Source organism: Perna viridis, chromosome 5 (genome assembly GCF_037379345.1).
Source record: "Perna viridis isolate PV_CMFRI_1.1 ecotype Kerala chromosome 5, ASM3737934v1, whole genome shotgun sequence".
Classification (NCBI taxonomy): domain Eukaryota; kingdom Metazoa; phylum Mollusca; class Bivalvia; order Mytilida; family Mytilidae; genus Perna; species Perna viridis.
The window spans coordinates 27,867,111-27,888,130 of NC_142449.1; the positions used below are offsets into that span (position 1 = coordinate 27,867,111).

General features: G+C 33.6%; 1 protein-coding gene and 1 pseudogene across 1 annotated transcript; both read left to right on the forward strand.

Annotated features, from left to right (window-relative positions):
- Nucleotides 1–1,500: 1,500 nt before the first annotated feature.
- Nucleotides 1,501–5,518, forward strand: LOC148616933 (uncharacterized; annotated as a pseudogene).
- A 1,507-nt stretch (nucleotides 5,519–7,025) lies between these two features.
- On the forward strand, nucleotides 7,026–19,002 carry LOC148616934 (uncharacterized). Its single transcript, XM_088584108.1, has 10 exons — nucleotides 7,026–7,191; nucleotides 11,054–11,128; nucleotides 11,407–11,712; nucleotides 12,442–12,558; nucleotides 13,355–13,373; nucleotides 14,596–14,669; nucleotides 15,575–15,590; nucleotides 17,003–17,079; nucleotides 17,541–17,553; nucleotides 17,947–19,002. The coding sequence occupies exons 2-10, from the start codon at nucleotides 11,080–11,082 to the stop codon at nucleotides 18,869–18,871; spliced, it is 1,596 nt and encodes a 531-aa protein (XP_088440234.1). The 5' UTR covers nucleotides 7,026–7,191; nucleotides 11,054–11,079; the 3' UTR covers nucleotides 18,872–19,002.
- The last annotated feature ends 2,018 nt before the right edge of the window (nucleotides 19,003–21,020 follow it).

A 21,020-nucleotide genomic window follows, 5' to 3' on the forward strand; every position in this document is an offset into this window, starting at 1 on the left:
TAACGCCCCCAAACAGCACTGTTTCGGCTCTGTCCGGGTGATAAACATGCAATGATGATGAAATGTAAAATCGGATGAGCCAAGGATAAAAGGTTTGCCGCATTTTTATTGCTACTGTGAATAATCAGAGGTGGGTAGGGTTGGGCAATTTAGTCTCCTATATCAAAGCCTAGGCTTCTTCTCCTGTCGAATACCACAGCAGAGTTCTTTCACGTGCAGAGAACGAGGCCTAGTTCTTAACACGGTGCACCAATATGATGTTATACCCTGACGACTATATTGTCAACAGATATGTCACAGTTTAAACACAATTTTTAAACAGATGGTTATGGGTACGAATATCCAACCAAAGACCGTGTTGTGTTTGTTAATATCATATACAAAGAACATCCATAGAACAAATACCATTTTCTCTGCAACACATTTAAACAACCGCGGTGGTCCTTAGTTAATACAGGCACATCCAATGAAAATGGGGAGAGTAGTTCGTTAAACCAAATGTGTAGCTTGCTAAATTATGGTAATTATTTCCATTATATAGCACTACAAACAAGCAGCACAAAATACGCAAATTAGTTAAAAAGATATATTGATAATATTATGATAATCCATCATCTATGATCTTTTGTCAGAAGAAACGGAATACTTCTCAATAGAGAACAACGTTTTGACATTTCTCGACGTATCGGAACGTATTTATAAGGGGACTGGTTCTTATTCAATAATAATATCATGACAAATCAAGGCGTTTGGCAAATTGAATTTCAGGACTTATGCAGTAATTTATTTCTTTTTTTTTCTTACTTTGCTTACACTATAAACATTCTCTCACAAAACCATTTTAATGTGCTGAATTTGGTCGCACTATCAATAGATCGGATAACGTTTCAGTACGTTCTCGTAAACTACTCTCGTAGCTACCAGGGTTACTATTCTTGATGACCGTATGTGTTTTCTTTTATATTTTATGATAATATTTGCATCATTTTTTTCCGATACCAAAATCATATTTTCCACAAATATTCATTTTTACAGAACATATAGATTTTAAAATTGATCAAGATATTTAGTAATCAAGATCTATTAATTCCATATAATGGAAGTTCATAAAAAATTCTTTTACATTTTTTTTTCATTTCTCATTTCTACTTGAACTTAACATAAGGGGACCAGTTCTCAGTGGTTAAGGCTTATATAGATAAGGCAGGTTTATGTTGTTAATTAAGAGCTAACTGTCTCTACGAGGTTATTTATAATAAGCATATGCTTAGAATTTGATTGGTTGTTATTTTAGCATTACGTCATTGATAGTTGGGTATGGCTGCAAGTTACTCAGTTTGCAAAAAAAATTTCCAAACGTTTCGATTCGATACATAACTAACGATATTTCAACCTTTGTGTATGTAACAAATCAGTTTTGTTCGATGTTGACATTTGTAATTATAACACTGATGATGGATTGTATGTACAAATAAAGATATCCGTTTTAGAGTTATCAAAATGGCGGAAAAACGCGCACCTCGATCTAGACTGAACAAGCAAAGATCTTCCCCTTGGGATACCTCGAATCCAAACAATTGGACAGCAGCTAAATTACAACAAGAACTAGAAAAAATTGATGTTTTTGTACCACTCTCGATCGGCAAAGCTAATCTGAAAAAGATTTACGAGGAAAATATAGCGCGTAGAAACATTTCAACAAATAATATAAATAGTACAAACGTTCAAGTGTGTACAGAAATTAATGAAGACAATTCGCCGAATTCTGAAAAGGAAGCGAGTGAGGTTGATACTACTGATATTCCTTCTGACAGTTCGGTAAATTTATCAACTTTAGCGTTGGATAATAGCAGTGATGCGGTCCAAAAAAGCTCGCGTAGAGATCTGAATGTTGTCGCAAATACGTCATCCAATATGGCGGCGCCCATGAACAACAACATTGTGACTGGTATCTTAAACTCTATGCAGACGATGCAACAAACTATGATAGGTCTTCAGCAGACAGTGATGAAATTAATTCATAGTGATAAGAACTCTCAAATCAGTGGAGACCAGAACAATTTGTCCACGGCGTTGGCAGCTTTTAGGAATGGAAATTCCACTGAAACGACAAACAGTCAGCAGCCTTTCACACATGGTGGGTATGGCTTTCCAAACTCTGAATTTGGAGTCCCATCTGAATGTATTCCCCACATAGATGTGGTGCCTGAAATCCTTAAAAAGCGTATTTGGGAAGGCAAAGACATTAATCTTGCAAGTTTGTTAATCCCCCGTATTGAACAGGATAAAACTTATGTACAGAAACAGGGGTCAATCACACTCAATATGTCAGGTCATGAGGATACAAGATTACATAAAGGGCTTACAATTAGTGAGTTTATCACCGCCTTTGGCAAATTTTAAAGGGTAATGTGCATCAAATTTCCACAAAGGCGCATAGAATTAGACAGGTATGAAGCCAACATAATTGATATTTTCAATGTGTATGGTCCAAAATTTTATGATTACCATTGTCAGTTTTCCGCCCGCGCAGCGGCAGCTTTGAAAGATTTAAACATAAAGGTAGATTGGTCCATCAAGGACACATCACTACTGAGTATAGTAACAGGCAATGCAAGGGTTAACACATGCTCTTATTGTTCATCTACTATGCATCTTACATCTTTCTGTCCTCAGTTAGGGACACAAAATCCAACTAATTTCCCTCCTAAATTAAAGGCAAATGTGAGTGTGAAGGATAGTGACCGTTATGGCCGGAAAAGGATAATGTTTAACGATCAAGAAATTTGTAACAATTTCAATGACAATATATGTAACAGGCAACAGTGTGCATATTCACATGTTCTGTGTGCTTCTCTAACAATCACGGTTCTTCTTCTTGTACCAAGAAAAAATCACAAAAACAAAACCATACAGAATTTGCCACCACCAGCAAGTGACTAGCTACATGTACTTCACATACAAAAGTTGATACCCCTGTTCATGTTAGTGTTTTGCAACAGGAATTGCTAAAACATCCAGATAGGGACTTTGTTAACTACTAATGTAATGGCCTTGTTTATGGCTTTGACACCTTAATATCGGATGTAGATGTACCTAGTAAAGAGTGTAAAAATCTTCGTTCAGCAATTACACAACCAGAAATAGTAGATAAACTCATAGAAAGTGAAGTAAACAAAGGTTTTTTACGGGTCCATTTGTTACTTTGCCTTTTGCAAAATACAGAGTAAGTCCTATTGGTGTGACTAAAGGGAAATATTCAGGGAAACATAGACTTATAGTAGACTTATCTTCTCCTCATGAGGACGACACACATCAGAGTGTAAATGACATGATTGATAAGGAACAATGCTCTTTGTCTTATGTTCGTATAGATGATGCTATTAAAATAATACAAAACTTAGGTAGGAATACATCAATGTGTAAAACGGACATTTCTGATGCGTTTAAACTTATGCCGATTGTTCCTTCTCAGTGGAATATGTTTTGTCTTAAATGGAGAGATAGTTATTATTACTATACTAAACTTGCCTTTGGCTGTCATCACCAAAGATTTTTGACATGCTTTCACAAGCAATTTGTTGGATAGCTGAGAACAACTATGATATTCAGTTTATTTTACATCTTCTTGTTGATTTTATTACTTTTGAGCATCCTAAAAAATGTAGTCAAAGAAACATGGACCTTTTGTATACAATATTTGGTAGACTTAATGTTCCTACGGCTAAGCATAAGACAACTGGCCCAGATACTGTTATGGAATATTTAGGCATTATCTTTGATTCTAGTTTAATGCAGGCTAGGCTACCACGTGAGAAACTACTACGTATTACTGCCTTTTTAACCGAATTTTCGTCCAAGAAATCCTGCACAAAACGGGAACTCTTACAACTGCTTGGTCATCTTAATTTTGCGTCCCGTGTTGTAATTCCTGGCAGAGCTTTTGTGTCACATTTAATTAAATTGTCAACTACTGTTCGAGCTTTACATCATTATGTTAAGATAAATAAAGAGTGCCGAGAAGACATTAGAATGTGGCGTTATGGTTTATGTAATTGGAATGGTGTCAGCATGTTTTACAATGTGGAAAGTATTTCATCTGATGAATTGTGTCTATATACAGTTGCTTCAGGAACTATAGATTTTGGAGGATATTACAGAGGGTTGTGGTTTTCTGAAGCATGGCCATCAATGTTTATAGATGTATTAGCGGAGGACAGTACCTTCTCAATAGCTTTCAAGGAACTGTACCCCATAGTAGTGGCTGCCATCTTGTGGGGGCATTTGTGGCAAACACAAAGAATAGTGTTTATGTGTGATAATGAGGCTACAGTAGCTATCCTAAAGAAAGGCAGATCAAAATCACAACATATTATGCCCTTAATGAGACGACTCACTTTAGTTGCCGCTTAATATAACTTTACTTTCATGTCTAAACATGTGCCAGGTAAATACAATTCAATAGCAGATGCTATGTCTCGTTTGCAGATGTACAGATTCCGCCAACTTGCACCAGAGGCTCAGAGCCTACCATGTACAGTGCCTCCACCTCAACACGTGCTTTGGAACTCTACAATGTAGTGGATCAATTGTGGTATAAATCTATCTCAAGTAAACCTAGACAAGTGTATCAAGCTGGCTTTAAGGCTTGAATTTTTTGCTATTAACGGGGATTGTAGCTTTTATAGTACCAGAGTATTCTAATATAAAAGTTGATGAAGAAACCCTACTACTTTTCGTAGCTTATTGTACTAGTAAACTACTGATAAGTTATAACACTATAAAGTCTTATTTATGTGGCATTAGGTTTAAGTGTTTAGAATTAAATATTGGTTATCCTAATGTTCTTGAACTCAGACGCCTTAAGACAATTATCAATGGTGTCAAACGGACTCAATCAATTACTTCTAAGCCTAGATATCCTATCACTGTTGATATTTTAGAAAAAGTTTGTCTATGGCTGCGTCAAGGAAGTAGCTATGAAAATTTACTGCTGGAAGCCATGTGTACAATGGCATTTTTTGTTTTTTTTTAAGATGTTACGAGTTTACAGTAGATAGTGCTGAGAATTTTGATCCAGCATTTCATTTATGTGTTTCAGATTTGATAATTATGACTGATTGTGTACATCTTAAACTCAAAACATCCAAAACAGATCCTTTTAGGCAAGGATATATGTCCTCATAAAATATGTTGTATGTATATGAAGAAAAGGCTACAAAATAATCCATCTCTAGACACTCCATTGTTTGTAAATATATATGGAAATGCTATTTCAAGATCTTACTTTTTAAATATGTTTAAACATACCATGGACATTTTAGGCTATGATTCTACATGTTATAATGGTAATTCTTTCCGCATTGGGGCTGCATCAACTGCAGGCAGGGTCTGTGTTGAGAACCATCTAATTAAGCTTTTGGGTCGATGGTCCTCAGATACTTATTGTAGATATATCAAAACTTCAGACTCGGTGATCAAAAATGCACAAAAAGCTAATAATAATCCTCATGATTGAGTTTATTTACTGCTTTATCTATACTATTCATTTAGTTCATTACGAGTCGTCATATAGAGGGTCAAGGTATTTAGGTCGAGGAATGTGGATGTAGGACAGGGCTATACAATTCACCCGAACAAATACATTAAAGTAACTAGGATGATACTTCAGTCTAAGTCACAAGTGTGTAACAACATCTTCAATTTTTAAGTATGAATTAAGTATTCACTGGGTTAATTTTAAGTTAGTACTATTTAAGTTGTTGTACCTATAGTTAATTAGTTTTATCAGGATCATCCTTATATTTAATTTTGGGGCACTCAGATTGCATAATTACAACAATGTATACAATCTGATTTTTGGCCGTTTTAATTAATTTTTAGAGTAAGGGATTACCTAATTAATTAATCCCCAAAACTTTTCATGCTTCATTTAATGTTAGTGTAAAATTACATGCTTTAGGGTTCATACTACATGTATTTTAGGCATTATCTTGAGGTTATGCTCTTTCTACTATGGTCTTGTACAACACACCTGCTTGTCTTCCGGCTCTTGTAGTTCCAGTTACACCGAGTAGCATTTGGCCACGCTTCCGGCTCTTTTAGCTAACTACACCGAGTTGACAAGTGATCAATTAGTTACAGCATCATTTCAAGCTGCATTACTCGTTTTTCCGGCTCTTGTAACCTATGCTGCACCGATACATCTATTCATCGGATCTTGTAGCATGTTCAGCTGTTACACCGAGTTCAGCATTGTTAGTAAGACTTTCAATACTGAGTCTGCCCCAAAGCCAAACTTGAGTATAAAAATTAATGTCTTGTAGTGGTAAGATTATTACTTTTGTGAAACGATATTTTTAAACTTTGTATATATGTTTTGTTTTGAACTAGTAATAGACTTATTAACCTTTAAATTTAGTTGGGTTTTAATTATTTTGACACGAGGTAGTGAATACATGTATATGATAACAGATTTCCTACAACAGATCACCTTTTCACTTCAAAAGACATAGGCTGATAATACAGATCAGACTATTCATATGAACAACAACTAAAATACTATAAGGCGGTGATATTCTTAGTCATGGCCTAACTGAGGTAGGAGGAAACAATGCAGTCAAGCTATTCGCAGAGGGCCTGCAAGTATTTGTGCAGCTATTCATTTAGTTCATTACGAGTCGTCATATAGAGGGTCAAGGTAATTAGGTCGAGGAATGTGGATGTAGGACAGGGCTATACAATTCACCCGAACAAATACATTAAAGTAACTAGAATGATATTTCAGTCTAAGTCACAATCATACATTGTACATGTAGGTGTCCTGTAGTTATCAGGAGAACTCCCTTCCCTTTTCATATCATAGATGGCACGTTAATAACTTAAGGTTACATCTAATTCTGATTTTAACGACATAAATTAAGGCTTATATAGATAAGGCAGGTTTATGTTGTCTCTACGAGGTTATTTATAGTAAGCATATGCTTAGAATTTGATTGGTTGTTATTTTAGCATTACGTCATTGATATTTGGGTATGGCTGCAAGTTACTAAGTTTGCAAAAATTTTTTCCAACCGCCACCATCCCCACCAGCCTACCAAACTGAAGGGTGTAGTGGAGGTTTAAGTTAAAAGCTGTAGAGATTTGATTCCGCAGTGTTCCTGGCGGATTAACCGGACCAGCAACAGGCAGGTACGATTGTGTATTGGAATAAGATTCAAAAAGTCACCTTCCATTAGCTATACTAATGTACTAAATTCAAAAGATTCGTATGATTTAAAAGAAAGTTAACCATATATATTTTTTTCCCAATTTTTGGTGGTTTGTGGCGGGTGGCCGTACGAAAATGGTGATAATGGCAACATTTCTAAACATTTAAGTGATTACTTTTAATGCAAATTTTATATACTGTTCAAAAGGAATAACCCTAATATGATCACTCATGCCAAGAACGCAGTAAAATTTAACAATTTCCGCACTCTCGTTTAATCTATGCGTTCTTCGGCACTCGTGATCATATTTTGGTTATTCACTCCTTCCAATTAATTATTCTATTATTACATTTCCCGACTGTGTATTTTCTGAGAAGGCTGCAGCTGGCTGAGTTTCCAACGCCAGACTCAGAGCTTGTGTCAATTAAAGTTTTTATGACTGTAGGATATGATTAAGGACCAAAATAAACAAGTTAAAAAGAAAAACACCATTGTACCTTTTTAAAGCATGAATCACTATTTTTGCATAATTCTTACATGGACTGCTACCTAATTAAATACAAAAAGAAAGCATTACTAAAAAAGGATTCGCAAAGGGAACGTTCCTATGATTCTGGTAAAAACAGAAAGAAATACGTGTACTACTGCTATTCTAGAGTGTCAATTAATTACAGTAGTAGAACATGAAGTCACAACCCTTGCAATAAAGGCCCCGATAAGACATTTCTCTGAAGATCGGTTTTATCTCCATACACAATCACGAGCATCTTTTTTTTTAATTTCGTTTGAACGATGTGTATTTTTATGATAATGTAACTATTTTGAAGAACAATAATACGATCGTATGTATACATTTGAAAACAGTATTTCAATTTAGAAATATAGTTTTGAGGATTTCATTCCGTGCATGCTAACTAATTTTTCACAATAAGCGGTCCCTTTGCGTCATGCTTAAATGCGTTATGTTTGGATAGGTAGGCATACATTGATACGTAGAGACACGTAGAGCAATGTCAAAATGTGGTTGTTTTCAAGAGGTAATTGTAAAAACATAAGTCAATATTATTGTTTCATCATTGAATATAGAATAATCTATAATTAGAAATTATCATTTAACTTGTATAAAAATGCCAGAGTTCGCCATAGCTACAAGGATTAACCTCTTTCATTTTAACCAAGATTTGATGTCACGTAATCAATTCGATGATTGTTTTAGTTTAGAAACAGACCAGTAAAAGCGGTCAATACAGTTTTTAGTTTTGTCTCACTTTCTCAATTCTTTGTTATTTTTATTTATATTCCTCTAATTTATATGTGTATTCATGATCGGAGTTTCTCTTTCTAAGCATCGTTTCTATTCTTCATAAGCTATTTTTCAAGCTGTAAATAATCACCTTTTCTTTTGAAAAGGTAACAAGAAATTGTAAAGTTACTGACTGACTAACACGTTCTGTCTAGGATATTTTCAAACAAACAAAACAATGATAACTAAAATGTATATGCAACTCCTTACACATCCATTTCGATGTTCTTTTGACGTTATTGGTTTGTATTCAGCGACCAGAAAAAACAATCGATTAAGACTGCTACCAATATGAATGATCAGTTTCATATAACTTGAGTTTTTCCTCAAATAGCTAATTTGATTGGTTGAAATTTTAGCGAAGTAAATATTTGAGAAACCCTTTCTTTGAGAATTTTTTTTTAATCCAAGGCCAAGTTCTTCATCGACATAATGATAACAAGGGCTTATCAATGGATTCTATATTGCAGCACACTTTCATGTCAAAAGGGTACAAAAATTTATAAGGAGCTTTGCTTTCACGATATTAAAACATGCTTCCAAAGGATTAACGGTTATGATGTAAGACTAACAAATGCTACACAAGAGAACCAAGGAGACAGAAGTCTTGCAGTCTCGGTATATCATAAAATGCAAAATGTATGTCACCCGAAAATTCAATGATGGATCGCTGGTTCTGGACAATGTAAGAGTAATCACGGGAACCAAGGTTATAGCGTTAATCAAAAGAATTTAACCCAGGGACAAAGACCAGGCATGGAAAACAGACATACACAACAAAGAACATAAAGTAACTAAAATCATACATACAAAGTAAAAAATGTAAATGAACAACTCGGACTCCACTAAAAACTGGGAGCATGGACTAGGTGCACCGGTAGGGTAAGCGTCCTCTGCTTTTCTAGAAACACCCGCCGAGTTGCTCATAAAAAGTCAAGTCCGGGGTAGACAAACGAGGAAAGGAAACCTATGACCAGTTGAATAAATCAGTTTTCATGATGCTGATGGATACACCATAACGATCCACGAGTTCATGATGACGACCATAAAACTTCTGTAGTGATGACTCCAATCTTGTAGCAACATAACCCTGTTCCACAAGCCTATTTGTTAGAGTTCTATAGCGATACAAAAAGTCTGCTTAGTTTCTGCAAGCCCTGGCATAACGTATGAGTTGTGATATGAAGACTCCACACGCAGGAGCCGAAGGGATGTTGCCACAGATGAAAGGAAAGTTGACAATTCTGAATGAAACGTCATCATGTTTGTCGTAAAATTTGGTCAATAGTTTTCCTTTACCATCGATTTCTAAGTGTAGGTCAAGAAATGAGGCTGACTTCACAGTGTCTGTAGTATCCTTTATCTCAAGTTCTTTTGGGTAGATGCGATGTATCAAATCCCCGAAATTAGGATTGTTTAAAGATAATACGTCATCTATATAGCGGAAACTGAGATTGAAGGATCTAGCCAAACGATATTCTTTCTTTCTGATCAGATCATCTATAAAGTCAGCCTAGGTAAAAAAAGGTAAAAGGAGATGCTATGAAATAAATTATCCTATGTACAAGGAACAAAATCTTAGCTAAATATGTAGATCTGTCAACACGATGGACATATATGATAACTTGAAAATTATATTCCAACCTTCTATAGTGCATGCTATAAATTATTAACAAAATGTGCTAGTAATCTGCGTCTGACACACGTAGCCAAGATTTGTTGCATTTGTTCTGGGGAAATGCATTTGCCAGTTAAATATTACTGACAATCAAAAATTGAATCATTAGATTTAAGGACATTTGTGGCTTTTGATAATGCCAAAGTTACAGATTGAAACTATTTTCACAATACGTTTCCGTGCAAGCGCATTGCACTCTAGTCGATACATCATATATGTTTTAAATTGAATAATCTTTTAGATTGAAAGTTTTCTTTTTTTAAATTGTAGTGAACCAATTGTGTCATTCTGTATAACACATGAATACGTAGAATTGCAAAGGTATAACAAATGTAACATATCATATGATGAGGTACGATTTAAAAACAAATTATCCAAAGCTTCCAGTCATGAATATAGTTTGAACTAACGAAAATTAAAATCAAAATTAATTATTCGAATTGATGTCTTAACAAATGACACTTTTTTTTTATTTTGTTCAGGAAATCAATTTAATGAAGTACCGAAATGGAAACCGGGAAACCAATCGCCTTATCTAATTGCCATATTTAAACCTTAAATTATTCAGTGTAATAGTATTATAAAGATGGCACTCCATTTTTGTTCTGTCATATTTGAACAACTGCTTTATGTGCTAGGAAGTGAAAAGACAAACTTCATTTTGGACTTTTGTTTTCAGTTTCAGTACTAGGCAATAGTATAAAGGAAGTTGACAAGACCGATTGTAAAATTAACTATCGAAATTAAAAAGAATTGAAATGTATGAAATTACTAACGTTCATGGAGTGCGGAAGATTAGCATGTGTAGAATTTAAAATTGTTCATAATACGGAACCTTTTTTTTTATTTGATTTATTACAGCACTTCAAATTCGTGATGCAATCAAAATGGCGGTTCTATCAATATTCAAGGTTTATCTTATAGCAATATTATCGGGTAAGTGTATATTTGTTTTTTTGAATTTTCACTATTGAAACGTATCTATTAAGAGTAATCAAATAGACCATGAATCAAGCAGAAATCAAAAGAATATATTCCACGGATAATGACTAGACATTTAGAAAAAAAAACAGACAAAACAACAACGAACACGAAATAAACATAATGACGCGCCCAAAGAAACTAAAGCGAAAAAAATAACAGTGAAAATAAAGAAATATGTATACATTCGATTAAATGATATCACTGATATTTATGTTTGTCTTTTCTGGCAGATGTAAAATTTACAGACGCACAGTCTCAATCAGTGATGACTGGTGCTACGGTTAATTTCAAATGTAGAGCACCAAGTAGTGAAGGAAAAATAATTTGGACCCTGCAACAGCACCTAGTGTTGTACTTATCAGAGAACTATAAAATTAATGACTCTGTTCCAATAGATTTCCAAAAGAGACTAAACATAACTGGTTCCAAAGGAGAATACAATCTGGTAATATATGATGTAAAAAAATTAGATGAAGGAGAGTATGCATGTACATTCTTGGATAAAAAACTACAAAAACAACAGCTGGTTGTTAAAGGTATTACGCTGGAGCTAGTTTAAAAATGCAATACGGTCCTGTTGTTTTATTAATCCTTTCGTTCAAATTAAGAAGAATATATATTTATTTTTTTAATTGGACCTGTTCTTTTTCACGTCAGATAAAATAAATACTTACGTTATTTCACAATTCGGCACTTTTCAGTCGTTTTTCAGTGAAAGGCATATATGCAGCGGTTAGTAATAGAGAAAACGACCTCTGCTGCTTCGTGTAGCTTGAATGACCGTGTGCCTTTATCCAACTACCTTCAAAATTTTCAAACATTCTTCCTCTCCAAGATATAAAAGGGGAAATAGACTTGTAAAATGTTCTTTCTCCTCAGTTCAATGGTATGTATACATAGGAATGAGTAATCAAGGGAACCAAGGTTATAGCGGTAATCAAAAGAATGTAATCCAGGGACAAAGACCAGACATGGAAAACAGACATACACAACAAAGAACATAAACTAACTAAAATCATACATACAAAGTAACAAAAGTAAATGAGCAACTCGGACTCCACTAAAAACTGGTAGCATGGACCAGGTGCACCGGTAGGGTATGCGTCCTCTGCTTTTCTAGAAACACCCGCCGAGTTGCTCATAAAAAGTCAAGTCCGGGGTAGACAAACGAGGAAAGGAAACCTATGACCCGTTGAATAATATAAATATTTAAAAAACATAAACATGTTATTATAATTACATATACATAAGCAGTTTTATTTCAGACATACATTCTGAAGCAGAAAGTAGTGTGATGACCAGTGTTGCAATTGTACTGTCATCATCAGTGCTTTTCATCTCTGTAATTATAAATAGTGTTTTTGCATACAGAATTTGTGCAGGTAAGCCCACCTCCACCTATTTCAGTCAGAATTACACTTGTCAGAATAAACGTTCTTTTTTTTTAATTATCATGCCTACCATATTTACCTTATTCGTTTCCATCAAGACAAATATGGTCTAAATTTACTTTTCAATAAATGAATTGATATGTTATTTATTTTTGTATGCTTTTGGTATAAAAGGATAAAATGAAAAGTCTGAAGATCATTTTTGTGCTATATCTGATTGATTGATTGATTGGTTTATTTATTTATTTATTTATCATGATTTAAAAAAGAATTTTAAACGCTTTGATTTAACCTGGAAAAAGATCGAACCAACAACCTGCCGCACTCGAGGTCAGAAACCTATCCTGAGACAATGTGAGCAATTACCCACATTAAGCGAACTGTGTTGATGTTTGGAAGGGATAGTTAACATCACTTGTCAACATGTATAGTAGAACTCTCGACCTATTAATACATACTCGATAGTCTCATTCAAATAACAAAAAAAATTGTTTGCTTCATTAAAAATACTGATAAAAAGGTAAGACATCCACAAAATATTACTTTATCGTACACGGCTGCAGTAAACAATTAAAAGATTTACCATATTCACTTTGAAGTTTTTTTGTCTAATAAAGAACTGCAGATCGCTATTTCGATCAGTTGTTTCTTATTAAAAACTGAATGATTAATTTATACCTTGAAAGCCTGTTTTATCCAAATCAGTTGCAAATGTTTTTGAATTAAAAAATCATATATTGAAGTTGAAATGTTACTATACCTACAATGTACTTGTTTTTAAATCTAGATGTTAGTGCCTCATCCAAGTAAGTGAAATTTAAGTTTATCTTTAATGCTTATATTCAATTTATTTACCAATACCCAAAATTTCATGAACATATATCTCTATTATTTAAGAATTACAAAATAAAAAGACTTGGGTTAGAACTTTATAGACGTAATTTCTATTGGGATTTGTTTGTTTGTATGTTGGTATTTTGTTGTTTTATTTATTTTAGGATAGAGCAAATGTAAATGGGGCAATCTGCGTAATTTAATTTTTTTTTTTTTTTGTGTTTTTTTTGCGTGATGAAATCTAAATGGATGTAGTGTAGGATTAGACAATAAGATACTGTCAAATTTACCTGTACAGTACTTACATGATTCATTGAAAATGAAAATGTGTAATAAGACTTAAATTGATGACTTGCTAAAAACTACATTTTTCTCATTAAACACTGGCATTGTTAGAAACTATAACATTACTCAATGACCAGAAATCTGACATTAAGTGTTATATGTCGGGATATTTGAAGGTGGACCATTTAGAATATATTCAATCAAATGATTTAGAAATATATAAATGGAAAAGCACATTTTGAATTACATCTCAGATTTCATTCAGCAAACCCTTTTGAGATAGATCATACCTAATATTTCTAGTTGATAAATTTTCCTAGTTTTTTTCCCAAAGATGACCCTAGATGAACATACTTTAGAATTTGAATATAATAACATAGATAACCGAACTTCATATAGCGATAATTCAGCCTTATAAGAGCCAATATTTTACTACATTTTACATGGATTCTGTGGGCAATTTTTTGCAAAGTTCTGGAAGATAAAATTCATTATAAATTTATATTGAGAACACTTAACATATTTCAAAATGAAAACTGGGGTCAACGAACTTTGTTTTGCAATATATTAAAACAAATGAAATTCCCTGTATATTTCAACAGAACATTTCATCTCCGAGTAGAAAGAATTTTCCCGCAAATTATCTCCCCCTGAAGGAGGCTTTTTTTTTAAATAATAGTTTTAATTTACAAACTTTATATGTAAAAAATCATGTGAAATAAGTTTTAAACATTATTAGAAAATATAGATATGTCTGTATGTTTTTGTTTTGTTTTGTTTTTGTTTTGTTTTTTTTTTTTTTCAAGATGACAGGAAAGTATGCTCCGTATAATAGACACGATCCACCTTAATTTTACGTCTTTAATTTTATCGATAAAGTATAGTCAATCTTCATTGCATCATTTTTAGGCAGGTCGTGAAGAGGAATTCGGCTAAAGGAAATTCTAACACGGGAACTGAAAATAGGACATCAAACGACAAAGGTATCTATAACACATATAAACTACATATCAAAGTGATATATACCTTAGACAATATGTAAAAGACCAATAACCAGAAAGCTGGTGTGTATTTTTAAATCCCGCTTTAAATGTGTGCAGTTTAGATTAATTATATTGTGTGTTTCCTTTCCTTTCCTCTTACGTCTACCCCGGACTTGCCTTTTTATGAGCAACTCAGCGGATGTTTCTAGAAAAAACAGAAGAGGCTAACCCTGCCGGTGCACCTGGTCCATGCTCCCAGTTTTTAGTGGAGTCCGAGTTGCTTATTTGTTTTGTTACATTGTATGTATGATTTTAGTTACTCTGTGTTTTTTGTTGTAGATGTCTGTTTTCCATATCTTGTCTTTGTACCTGGATTACAATCTTTTGATTACCGCTAGATACTTGGTTTCCCTGGATTATTCGTTCGACCTCATTACCTCATATATTATTGCGACAGTAGAATTTTTTAAGTATGAAAGACAATCATTGCATTATTGGGAGACAAAAAAGTTAGTAATGCTTTTAAAAATACATTCTAATTTCCTTTCTTATAAGCAGTTGAAAATTGGAATTTAAAAAGACTCGCAACATTAAAATGAGGAAGAAACATTTTTGTAACAATTCGTTAAATTGTTAATTTGTTAAATCGTTAATACTGGTGCAACTGCAATATGTTCATGCAAAAAACGCGAATATCTAAATTCTGAAAATAGCCATACGTAAGTAGCTGAGTACTAGTATCAAAGATCAAAGGTCAAAGTTTCATACATTGAGTGTTTCTATATGTGACATTTATTTATTTACTTTTTTTTACATTCAACATGAAGAGCAGAATAATTTTCTTTTGGGCATTTATATTTTAATTAACCTACTTCCTTTTGTGGATCTGTTGTTATATTTTGTAGATGGATACACTGACGTGTAAGTAAAGTTCGAAATTAACATTTTATTGGAGAATGCACATATCTATTTTTTATTTACTGCAAACAACTTGAACGTAAAGAAATAAATTCGTTGACTGACTAAATATAATAAATAATCGTTTTTTTTTTTTTTTTTTTTTTTTTTTTTTTTTTTTTTTTTTTTTTGTCGAGTGAGAATGAAAATTATCTCTAGTTTCTATGTTCTCGCGTGACATACAAGCAACAGCAACAGACAACCCAAATAACCGTCTCTTTGTTTACTGTGCAATAAATAATGGCTAATTTGTAGCATTATTTTCTAGTTTATAATGGAAAATGATTAAATACAGTAACTTACCCGATAAGAATGAATAAATCCCTAAATTATTCCACAAATTTTAAACACGACCGTTATACATGTAGTTAACCGATTGTTTGTTTCAAATGATGTGTGTCACAGCTGCAGAAGATACGTGACGTCACGTAGCACGTCGCTGAAAAATAGTTCCGAAAAGAAACTTTGCAGCGCTTATAAAACATATGTAGGTCAGGAAAATGAAAATAAAAGAAAACTAATACCTTACACTTCAGCAAAACAGCGATAAACAGACTATCAAATATTTCGTTCAACTCGCGGGAGTTTCTCAAGCTCCCTCTCTTAATATCAAAAATATCAAGTAATCTAATATTACAGTGAAATAGAAACACATCATATTTGTTTTTGTATTTCTCGTGTGTGCAACGACAGAACCCATATAGTGACTTTTTTCTCGTTCACGAAATTACATAAACGTGATATTTGTTAACAAAAGTAGCAAACAGTGGGCTTCTCGATTCGTACTATTCTCAAAAACTTGTACTTAGACTTCTTATTACATGGATGATGGATGAAGCCATTGTGTTTATAAGCTCAAAAACAAGTCTTTGATGACTTTGTTTAAATGGTCAAACTCCTTAATAAGCCATTTTTCAAAATGACAAAAAAAATCTATGACAAATGTAAAAAAAAAAAAATGATTGCACCTTGATGATGTTCTATGATACTCTATATTTAGGACTGTGGTTTATATAAGTAATACAATAAAAAGGCAATTTGTCATCTTTAATACAAGTGTCGTAAGGTTGAACACAATTATAGGAAAACGCGTGAGAGTTTCAATGTCACAATTAATAACTAATAAAAAGATAACTGACAAGACCTTTATTGCTATGATTTTCAAAATATATATAGATAGATATATTTTAAGTTACTACAGCTGATTTGCCCAGCCTTGTAGTTATTTGCGAGGCTTCAGTTAGAATAACCTACATGTACTACTATGATTATACCACTTTCATTTGTTATTAGCCCTTTGCAAATATCATGCAACCAAGTTAGCTAATAAGCATCTGTGTGAATTACAGCTAAATTATTTAACTTGATAATTTTAGAGAACTATCTAATTATGACTCGTTAGATTCAAAGAAGGATTTACACGTTAATACAGATTTAAAAAAGAAACCAAAAGGTAAGGTATCATGTTAAAGATAAACTTCTTGTGATTATTCTTTAAAGATTCAAACTTAACGAGATATAAATGTTCAAGTATAAGCATGCTTCTGTACATAAAATTACAAATAATGCAGTTTAGGAGTAAGATGAATAAAATGATTACTTCTTCAACACATATTGGGCAATGTTCAGAGAATCATTTCGTTTGAAAAAACAATGTATAAAATAATTTTTCCATATCGAACTGTAACCGTTCTTGCACTAATACCAATGCTAACGGGCTATTAAAACATAGAATATGAAATATTCTTAGCATGAAATAATCCGTGTATATCCATTCCCGCATCAGTCATACATGATAGTGATAATATCAAGCTTCCACATTTCGTTTCCTTTTAACTAAACCAGATATGACATCGATGTAATTTGTAAGTTGTTCCTAATCATTCTTAATTATTTCTTATCTTTCATAAACAGATGACTGTGCTGTGTAAGTAAATTTTAGCGTCATATATCTTATTTGATCAAAAAGCTTGTGAACTGCATTACAGCAAAAAACGAGGACAAGTTATCTTACTGCGATCAAAGTGTGAGCATGCTACCCAAAACATGTAATAAAGCATTACTTGCACTTTTAATTTGATTGCCCAACTTTGATTTAACCTAACTATGTCGTCAGAAAAGAAATAAGAAAGTCTTACGTGCTTAATAAGTCATAATTTTCAAAAAAATAAATGCAGTAATTATCATTTAAAATGATTTATAAACCAACTTTTGATACTAAAATTAAAATAAAACTTTGCCATAATTGCTCACTGTACTTACCAAAGGCTTCAATGATTGATTTTCCTGCTAATAGTATTATGTTTCAAATACTCTTCAGGGCTCATAAGAGTTTTAAGATATTGGCTACCAAAAAGGAACGCAAAGTTATCGACAAACTGAAAAAGGGCACAAAAGACAATCCCAGTGTGTATGACGACCTGGCCAAGAGTACTAAAGAAACATTCAGTGTGTATGACGACCTGGCCAAGAGTACTAAAGAAACATTCAGTGTATATGACGACCTGGCCAAGAGTACTAAAGAAACATTCAGTGTATATGACGACCTAGACAAGGGTACAAAAGATGAACCCAAAGTTCTTGACGAACTTAATAAGGGTACAGAACCCAGTGAATACGACGATGTGAACAATGGTACAAATGAGAAACGCGGTCTTTTTTACGATCTGGATACGGGCATAAAAGACAACTCTCATGAAAATAAAGATTTCGGTGAAGTAACAGAAGGTGAAATCAAGGTTATCGCCGATCTTGACAAGGGCACAAAAGACAAATCCTATGTAAACGACTTAACGGACAAGGGTTCCAAAGGCAATCAAAATGCATTCAAAGATGTTGATTACAGTACAATAGATGAAGACAAATTTATCATCGATATAGACAATGGAACAAAAGAAAAACACAATGTTATTGTAGATCTGGATAAGGGAAAACAATGCTTACCCAATGAAAACGATGATCTCAACAAGGGTACAGAAGATGCACCCAATGTTATTGACGATCTTAACAAAAGCACGGAAGAGAAGCCCCGTGTATACCAGGACCTTCACAAGGGTATAATCAACACGCCAGGTGACGAATATGACGATCTTGACAAAAGCATAAACGACAAACGAAATATTTATGACGATAAATATAAAGGCAAAACAGATCAAACTGATGTATACGAGGGTCACGACAATGATGCACAAGTCAAACCCAATGTATACGAAGAGGTTGACAGTAGTAGATGGTGTAATGCTTGATTATTGTAAATAAAAACAGAGAAGATACATATTGCAAAAGATAATGCCAATTTGTCTTGTTAATTCGTATAAAGAAATTATATCAAGAAATAACTTAAACTACCGACTATTGATTTTGTGATATCTGAGACTAATATATGTTAAACACGTTTTGGAAGAGAAATAGCGATAACGTGGGTAAAAAATACAAATAAAGGTAACAATAAAACTAATGAACACCAATCCGATCCATAATCAAGTCAAGTCAAAAACAAATCTGGCAAAATTGATTATATTTCACCGGAGCAGCTGGTACCACAATGGTCCTGACTTGGCACAGACATTTCAAACAAAATGGTGGGTCAAATCTAGGTTTTACAGCCTGCTAAATCCCCCTTCCGTTGCGGCGTGAATAAACCGGTGATGATTAAATAGCATTTGAATGCTATTGCGTCATAACTGGTAATCAGCGGTCACATCAGCACAAAGAATTCGAGTTGGAATTTGAAAATACCAATCGTATAAACAAATGAGGGGAAATCCATGGATAAAACAATACCGGATACACTAAAACATAACGGGCGAGTCGACTAACACAAGGGAACTAAAATTAAACACAAATAGGAAAAATATCATCAGTAGATAGAAGTTGTTTATCATGTTGGAAACAGATAACCCATCTTGTCAAACAAGTTATAATGACGACTGACTATAGAACCACAGGGACTTGAAGTCATTAGTTAGATCCATTAAATGGGCAAAGTTGTACTAAAATACTGCTTTAATTTTTTTTTACATTTCACTATCCAAGGCCATACACTAAAAGACCACAAGGGAACATCTTGGTTTTCACTACCTTCTTCTCTTTGAATACGACAAAATAAACTCAAACCCCTCGATACGATCCTTATTTTTATCTTTTACGGCACAGGAATAATCTCTGTCTGGTCCACAATTACTGTCTCTGGTCTGCACAGCGGTACATTTTGATGAATTCCTCTGAAAGCAACCCTAATGACTATTACATTGCATTCATGCATCGTGAACTATAGTTTAAACAGCATTTTAGTAAAATGTTTGCCAATTTAATCTCATGACCTCAAATCCATGTGCGTAGAACTGAATGATCTTAATTTATGAACAACAAATATTTGACCCAATAGTTTTGAGGTAGCCACAGAGCCCTTTATAAAATACAAAAATACCATTGATATAAATATAGCAATCCGGTATGATGTGCACGCGTTACAAGGAGTAACATCTTATCAGCAGCATTTGAAGAAATACTTAGGTAGCTCATCATTTTATGTTCAACAAGAGTCAAAGGAAAACAAAAATCGGTTAAATAGTATAGATAGATTTCTAATTTCTAGTTCACTAGTATTTTACATCAAATAACAATACATTCAACTGATTGTAAACATTATGCTGAAGAACTGTATAATTTATTTATATTTTTTCTCGCTGACTTATTCTTTCACTCTGATCTAATCCAAAGGAAGGAACATCATTTAGCCAGATCATTTGATCTGAGTTTCCGCTGTATAGATATCGTTAAGCAATCCTAGTTTCGGGGGATTTATACATTGTATCTCCCCCCACCCCCACCCCCACCCCCACCCCCCCAAAAAAAAAGAATTTAAAAAAATTAAAGGTTAAAGGATACTACAGACATTGTGAAGTCAGCCTCATATATTGACCTATACTTAGAGATCGATGGAAAAAGAAAAATAATGACAAAACTATACGATAACGCGATAACTTACATAGCTTACCCTACAATTGCACCTGGTCCATGCTCCCAGTTTTTATTGGAGTCAGAGTTGCTCGTTTGCTTTTGTTACTTTGTATGTATGATGTTAGTTTCTTGGTTCCCTTGATTACTTTTTTCATTCCGTATTGTCTAATTTCCTTTCGTTTGTGGCAAGATCCCTTCAGCACTTGTGTATGGAGTTTTCATATCACAACTCATACGTTATGCCTGAGTTGCCGTAACTACGCAGACTTTTTGTACTACGATAGACTTCCTAGAATTATGCTTCTAGAACAGGGTTATGTGGCTACAAGATTAAAGTCATCACTACAGAAGATTTCCAGTTAAAATTTGATACTCATATAGCCAACAAGAAGGCCTATGTAACAGTTTAATGTTACAAATCGGCAGATGTTT